Source organism: Anopheles aquasalis, chromosome 2, assembly GCF_943734665.1.
Source record: "Anopheles aquasalis chromosome 2, idAnoAquaMG_Q_19, whole genome shotgun sequence".
In the NCBI taxonomy this organism is placed as follows: domain Eukaryota; kingdom Metazoa; phylum Arthropoda; class Insecta; order Diptera; family Culicidae; genus Anopheles; species Anopheles aquasalis.
The window spans coordinates 12,145,001-12,152,500 of record NC_064877.1 but is presented as its reverse complement, the minus strand read 5'-3'; the positions used below and the strand labels follow the sequence as shown (position 1 = coordinate 12,152,500).

General features: G+C 51.6%; 3 protein-coding genes across 3 annotated transcripts in view; 2 read left to right on the top strand and 1 right to left on the bottom strand.

The window, feature by feature from the left end:
- Positions 1–7,500, bottom strand: part of LOC126573399 (40S ribosomal protein S12, mitochondrial) — a 24,730-nt gene that overhangs the window by 2,674 nt on the left and 14,556 nt on the right. The window lies entirely within an intron of this gene.
- Positions 2,075–5,366, top strand: LOC126573386 (aminopeptidase N-like). Its single transcript, XM_050233467.1, has 4 exons — positions 2,075–3,123; positions 3,358–3,698; positions 3,775–5,044; positions 5,117–5,366. The coding sequence occupies exons 1-4, from the start codon at positions 2,087–2,089 to the stop codon at positions 5,343–5,345; spliced, it is 2,877 nt and encodes a 958-aa protein (XP_050089424.1). The 5' UTR covers positions 2,075–2,086; the 3' UTR covers positions 5,346–5,366.
- The window catches only part of LOC126573403 (aminopeptidase N-like), a 3,061-nt gene continuing 1,201 nt past the window's right edge, over positions 5,641–7,500 (top strand). Inside the window, exons 1-2 of the mRNA XM_050233493.1 lie at positions 5,641–7,125; positions 7,209–7,500. The exon at positions 7,209–7,500 is cut by the window's right edge and continues 1,201 nt beyond it. Coding sequence (XP_050089450.1) covers positions 5,784–7,125; positions 7,209–7,500 — 1,634 coding nt within the window. The 5' untranslated portion in view covers positions 5,641–5,783. The remainder of the gene's footprint in view (positions 7,126–7,208) is intronic.

Genomic DNA, 7,500 nt, shown 5'->3' with positions numbered 1-7,500 from the left:
CTTGCAGAAAACCGAAAGTCCGGCATAGCGATGCCCGGGCGTGCGTTCTGATGCTTTCCGGGCCATCGTGGTCACACGTTTCACGTTGCTGCAATTGATGCTGGCAGATGGTAACTGCAGTGCGGGGCACTGGTCACAGACAGTGGCCCGATTGTCATCATCCTTTGGGTTGATGGAAATCGACCGTTCGGTGCGCATTAAAATGGCAAACAAAATGGAGCAAATCCTTTCTTAAATTACTATTTTAAATTTTCATCTTTTCAATGCTTTTGTAGATGATTTGAAATCTGATGTAGCTCAAAATACATTAGGAATTTGAAAAAAATAAACATTGTGTGTTAAAAGAAATATTTATAACATAAATAAAGATAAATCAGGAATGAAAAATCTGTTGATAATGAGCATAAAAAAATAAACTATCTGCTCATAAACAGAACGTTACAATGAAACAAATCGTTTAAGGCTGAATCTAACTAGAACGAGCAAAACAGAATCCTCCTCAATGCGTTAACCAAATTCCGGTCAGCACAAGCTCACATCTTCTTCCAAGGAACTGCCAGGATTCGCTGCTCTCAAAAGATTCTTATTCGAATTTCTTAAAGCAAGTTAAGAATCTTACAAACGCTTTTCCACATCTTGCAGAATTTCTCTGCTTTCTCAAGAGTTCGGCATTCGAGTAGGCATTCCTCCCCCGCCCGCCTATGCTCATCACGCAGGATTCGAGGTTTTTGCACATAATTGGATGGCTTGGGCACAACATTGCATGCGGTACCTGCGCAGCATCAACTCGCCCGCGCAGTCCCGATTTTAAGCGGAAAACTTTTCACACGTGCACAAGCAAAAGCTGCAGCTTTTCGAGCTGGCAAACCGAACATGAATCACCAGCCGGACGGTCCCAGTAGAGCATAATGCGGAAAGTGGATAAAGCAAGGGTCCGAACGGCCGGATTTAGCGGCCATTGTCCACTGCGGATTGGATTGGACCGGGCACCAACTGAACAATGCAATCCAATATTTATGCAAATAAGATATTTTCTTTCCCTCTCTCTGATGCTTTTCCATTCGTAACCGAAAGCATACCAACGATCGGACCGTCATGGGGTCACGGTTGAATATGCTTGGGTGTCCTTTTTTCCGGACGCGTCACCGCGTGGCGAGGCAATTTGTTCGCTCGTTGCGCCTTCAATGGCACGATGTGTGAGGATTGTGCACAGCTTCGGTTGACAATGTGAAGCATAGTAATTGCTGTATTTTAGCTGCCAATTCCCAGGTGTGCTTTACTGGACATTATTACACCTCGTCTCGGTCCTTCCGTTGGTCAGTTAAGGGTTAGTGAGATTGCCAGTTATTGATTGCTAAAGTATTGTATGGAACGATAAAAGCCAGAATTTAATCATGATAAGACATCAGCTGATAAATTTGAGACTAGATAGTTAAGTGATGGACACTGAACACAATATGAACTGTAGCTGTATTCTGTACTGTATCAAAAACGGGTGCATACAAGGTACTTGATTAGAAGGGCAGTAAATTGCATTTGTAGTTTGAACACTAACTAACCAAATGCAACAACTGCTCGTTACAGTTTACGAGCATTAATGGCCGAAAGAGTGTGACTTAACCGCAACAGTCAAACAGCTGGATCGTGAATATGAAAATATTAACGACGGTTTATAGTTTTAGGTCCTCACGTGTTCTACGAGGCGCCAACATTCCTGCTAAGCACACTAGCTGTCCGCTCTAAATTCATTGGTCAACGCGCCCCAGGGGTTGCCTGGTATCAATTTACGACACTGCTACGCACAACGCCGTAGTCGGGTCACTCAAACCTTCACAAGCAAGCAAGCAATAATTTAACGATCCAGCGTTTCGTGACTATCTGTCGCAGAGCTCTCTGTATCGAATGGTGATGAGACACCAGTTTATGGGGGGCGCTGGGGTGTTATTTTGTGAAGTTTCAAGTCCCCCCCTCCCCCTCCTCTACCCGGTATCATCAATCTAGTGTCTTATCTTTGGTGCAGCGAGGTTTTAAGTGGCCCCGGCAAGCCCTCGCAGCCATTCAGTGCCGTAATTGAACTGCTCGCGAAATGGTCATCAGGTGTAGAGTGAACCGCAACCGGCATTATCGTTGGTATGCCATCGTAGGGCTGCTGCTCAGCTTAGCGCTGGGTATTGCTTCGAGTGTTAGCCCTCTGCCTGAACTAGCGGCCTGGGATACGCTATCAGCCATCCACGGGGGATCAACGGAGACCAGCTTTGTCCCGGCGGCCGAGATCGATCAATCGTACTTCCTTCCGAACAACTCGATCCCCACACACTACTCGATCGCACTGGAAACGGATATTCATCAAAATGTGCGAACGTTCCGTGCGACCACCTGGGTGTACCTGACGATCCTCGAACCATCCGATCGCGTAACGATGCATCTGCAGGAGCTCACGATAGAGGAGGCGCGACTGTACCGGCTGCCGAGCTCCGGTGGACAACCGATCGAGATCGATCAACCGGCGCGCATCCTCAATATCGCACTCGAGCACGTCACCTTCCGCACTGCCTCACCACTTCCCACCGGGAACTATGCGCTTCGCATCGTGTATACGGGCATCATGCTCAACTACCAAAGCGGTTACCTTGCTTCGCAATACCGGAACGAGCAGGATCAATGGCGCTACGTCGGATCGACCCACTTTCAGGCGACGCACGCACGCCGCCTGTTACCGTGCTACGATGAACCGGCCCTAAAAGCGACGTTCGATTTACAGATTCGACATCACCGGGAGTACACGGCAATTGCCAATATGCCCCGTGTGTCCAGAGATATCGATCCGGCCAACCGCGAGTACATGATCACGGTCTTCGAGAAGACACCGCGTATGTCCACCTATCTGCTGGCGTTTGCCGTTACCGACTTCGCCACCCGAGAGAACGGAAAACACCAGGTGGTGGCGCGTTCCAATGCCATTAACGATGCGGACTATGCGCTCCAGGTTGGAGCAACGTTACTGGAGCGCCTCGAGGACTATCTCGGTGTGCCGTATTACGATTACATGCCAAAGTTGACGTCCATCGCCATTCCTGACCGGGGCACAGGTGCCATGGAGAACTGGGGCCTAGTTACGTACGGGTAGGTAGAAGGAACATGCTTTAGCTCGGAACACGTGTGCCCAAAATTATGATCTAACCATCTGGCGCTATCTTCCGGCGAGGGATACCGATAAGTCGGTGGGTGCAATTGATTGGATCGGCCGCCAAACGAAGCGAACCGTTACTTAATGGCCAATGTATACCGCCCACTCACCCTTCATCGCCTGTTAACTGTTATCTATTGTCCGGTACAATCTGGGCGTCTTAATTGCAGGGAACCGGTAATGCTCTACAATCCGGCCGTAAATACCTACCGCAATCGGAAAGACGTCACCACGATCATTGCGCACGAGTACGCCCATCAGTGGTTCGGAGATCTGGTCAGCCCACTCTGGTGGCAGTACATCTGGCTGAACGAGGGGTTTGCCACCCTGTTCCAGTACTACGCCACACGGTTGGCTGTACCGGGCGACGAGTACTGGGAGCTGTTCAACGGGGAAGTCATCCAGCGGGCATTCCAGGATGATGCCAGCGAAACCATTCACTCCATGAACGAGAATGCGGCCACACCGCAAGCGATACTCGGCCTTTTTGACTCGATTGCCTACAAAAAAGGTAAGTAGCAGTAGTGGGCCCTTTCCCCGAGAGGCTTTCACCGATCTGTTACCGATGTCTTTCATCGCTTCAACAGCGGGCAGTGTGCTGAACATGTTCCGTAATGTCCTTGGAGAGTCCAGCTGGCGGGAAGGATTGAAACAATACCTAACAGACTACGAACTGACCGTGGCAAGCGAGGATACGCTCAGCTTTTATCTGCAGCAAGCGGCACAGGCCATCGACATACTGCCCCAAGGCGTGAAGGTGCAAGAACTGCTAGCATCGTGGACCAACGCTCCCGGCTTTCCGTTGCTTACCGTCACTCGACTTTACCGGGATGGCTCGATGATTCTGTCCCAGAATCGTTTCATGAACGGGAAAGTGCTACCGATTGAGCACGTCTGGCACATTCCGTACAACTATGCGTACGAATCGTCAGCCTCATTTTACGATCTGTCCCATTACGACTGGTTGGCGACACCGGCGGCCAAAATCGCAACCCCTGTCCCCGACACCGAGTGGGTTGTGTTCAACAAGCAGCAGACGGGCTACTATCGCGTAAACTACGATCGTCGCAATTGGGATCTGTTGATCGAGGCGCTGCACGCGAACCACATTGCCATCCATCGTCTGAACCGTGCCCAGCTCATCGACGATGCGTTCCATCTGGCCCGGGCTGACCTGCTCGACATGAGTGTCGTCCTGCGGCTGTTGCGCTATCTTCGCAAAGAGCGTGACTACGCACCGTGGCAGGCTGCCGATCAAGTGTTGACGCTGCTGTACGAACAGCTACACGGTACGGAGCACGAGCATGCGTTCCTCGTCTTCATGGACGAGCTCATCGAGGAGGTGTACGGTACGCTGTCCGTCGACACGGTTAATCCCGGTGAATCGACGCTCTACAAATATCTGAAACAGCTCATCACGGGATGGGCATGCCGGATCGGTTACAAGGTTTGTCTGGAGCGTTCCCGGGAAGCACTGCGAAACGAGTACAGCATCCCGACCGCGGGCCAAACTGCCGTTCCCGTGCATCCCGATGTGCGTGCCGTTGTTTACTGCCATGGGCTGCAGGAGGACACCGAACCGGAATTCCAGGCCATCTATCTCCGGCTGATGAATTCACGCAATCAGGCCGAGCGTACAGATCTTTTGAGAGCACTCGGTTGCTCCCAGAATGCAAACAGCATCCGCACGCTGTTGGCAACGATAATGTTAAGTGCAGGTCCTGGCACCAACTTTATCTATCTCAGTGAAGAGCGAGCTCAACTGTTGAACGCGGTTACAGCTGGCACCACCGGTGTCGGGATTGCCACTTTTGTGGATGTGCTCAACGATGCGGTTACGCTGCAAACGACAATCAGGTAGAGTGCTAGAAGCGTCAAGGGAAAGGATTGTTAGTTTAAAGTCCCAAACGTATTCTCCTTATTCCACAGCATCGCCGGAGCTGGAGCGGTGGAATCGGCGGTCAGGAATGTCGCGGCCCAATGCAACACTCCGAAGGAGCTGGAACAACTCGAGACATTGCTAAAGGCGGTCACAGGATACGTTAGCTCGGCAACGGTGGAATCCGCTCGGGCGATGGCTGCCGCCAAGCTGGACTGGTTCCATTCGGCCGAAGGACTAATTGTGGCCGAGTTTCTCGCGAGCTACAACAACATCTGAGCCCAACCGGGATTGCACAACGGGGATGATAGTGACCCAATAATAAAAAAAAGGCCAGCGGAAACAGTGAAAACCAATCGAACCAGTATCTTATCTAGTCACAGAGAGTTCACACTGGGGTTGTGACGGCTTCGCCCATCTTTACGCATTGTCAGCCGTTATCTGAAGATGTTTCGATTTGGGTGAACTGAATTAAATAATAAACGACTAGACATGAGCACAATGCTCTCGCCTTACGTCTAAGAAATATGTTCCTTTATCGAGATGAATCCCCTTATCACAGCCCATGGAAGGCTCGGGTACGGTATGGTAATGCACTGCGTTTGATAGGGAAATGTTTGCGTAATAATCGCAGCGCTTGGACATGGGTATAAATGGGAGTACCAGTGACGCCGGGCCCGTTAGTGTACCCTTTCGGTAGACGAGAGTGAGTGAGTGATGATGAGAAGGCTTCCTCTACTAGTGCTGCTGATCAGCGGCACCTGTGCCGTGCTTGGCCAGCGTCCACATAAACCGGAATGGAGTGAGCGTGAGTTTGAGCTGGAGAATCCGCAGCAGCAGCAGCAGCAGCCCCGTTCGGACGACGATATCGACCAGAGCTACCGGCTTCCGACTGATACCGTGCCGACGCACTACTCCATTCGACTGCACACCAACCTGCACACCGGTGCCCGCGCATTCACCGGCGCTGTGGACATCCATCTGGATGTGATCGTTCCGACCGGACACATCACCGTGCACAACCGTGACCTGACCATCGTTTCGGCCGCTCTGTTCGCCAAGCAGGACGATGGGCTGCTGGTAGAGTTTGGATTCCCCGAATACGGGTACGATGCCCGTACGGAGCAGTTGACGTTCCACGCCGGTCAACAGCTACCACTCGGTAGCTACGTTCTGACGATCGAGTACACGGGTCTGCTTCAGACGTCCTCCAGCAGTGGCTTCTTCCTGAAGTCCTACGTTAACGATGAAGGTGTGCGCCGCTACGTCGGAACGACGCAGTTCGAGTCGACCAACGCCCGTATGGCATTCCCGTGCTACGATGAGCCGCTGTTAAAGGCCACCCATACGCTCTGGATTACCCATACCGCGGACTACAGTGCTGTATCGAATATGCCCGCTGAGGCGGTCGAGGAAGCAGCAGGACACGAAGGTTACGTAACGACTAAATTCGGTGCGACACCGAAGATGTCCACCTATCTGCTCGCCTTCGGAGTGTCCGATTTTGACGTGATCGAAGATGGCAAGCAGCAGTTGTACGCGCGCCCCAATGCGATCCATGAGGCACAGTTTGGACTAGAGGCTGGCGTAAAGATCCTTGATGCACTGAGCGAGTACACGTATGTGTCGTACTACGACTATATGCCGAAGCTGTCGCAGATGGCTATCCCGGATCGAGGCGGTGGTGCCATGGAAAACTGGGGACTCGTGAAGTACGCCGAGACGGGACTGCTGTTTAACCCATCACGTAACACTTACCGTACGCGCAAGGGAATTGCTGTTGTCATTGCGCACGAACTAGCCCATCAGTGGTTTGGTGATCTGGTTGGACCGCAATGGTGGAGCTACATTTGGTTAAACGAAGGATTTGCCGAATTATACGGTTACGTTGGAGCGGATCTGGCATACCCGAACGAGGGCTATTGGGACCTCTACACGGTTGAAAACATTCATACCGCGTTCGGACCAGACTCGAGCGATACTATCCGACCGATGACGCAAGATGCAACGACACCATCGGGTATTTCGGGACTCTTCGATACGATCGCTTATGACAAATGTAAGTAGCTTCAAAGGGAGTCATCTGACCGTTTGTAGGATCGTTTAAATCAATATGTTTTTGTTCTGCTTCCCTATATGCAGCTGGAAGCGTGATCAACATGTTCCGAACGGTGCTCGGTGATGATAACTTCCGGGCTGGGTTGAAGATTTACCTCACCAACCGGCAGCTGGATGGTGCCGTGGCTGACGATCTGTACGCTGGACTGCAGGAAGCCATCGATGGTAAGGACGTGCTCCCAGAGGGAGTGAGCGTGAAGCTGTTGATGGACAGCTGGACTACTCAGCCGGGCTATCCGGTGTTGAACGTGCGCCGCAACTACGATGACGGTTCCGTGATCGTGTCCCAGGAACGGTTCTACGCTGACAAACGCGT

Bases quoted from the DNA above. Each gene is read 5' to 3' on its own strand.
- LOC126573386 (XM_050233467.1), top strand. From the start codon at position 2,087: ATGGTCATCAGGTGTAGAGTGAACCGCAACCGGCATTATCGTTGGTAT. The intron at 3,124-3,357 runs GTAGGTAGAAGG...TCTTAATTGCAG, and splicing joins TGGGGCCTAGTTACGTACGG to GGAACCGGTAATGCTCTACA. The intron at 5,045-5,116 runs GTAGAGTGCTAG...CTTATTCCACAG, and splicing joins ACGCTGCAAACGACAATCAG to CATCGCCGGAGCTGGAGCGG.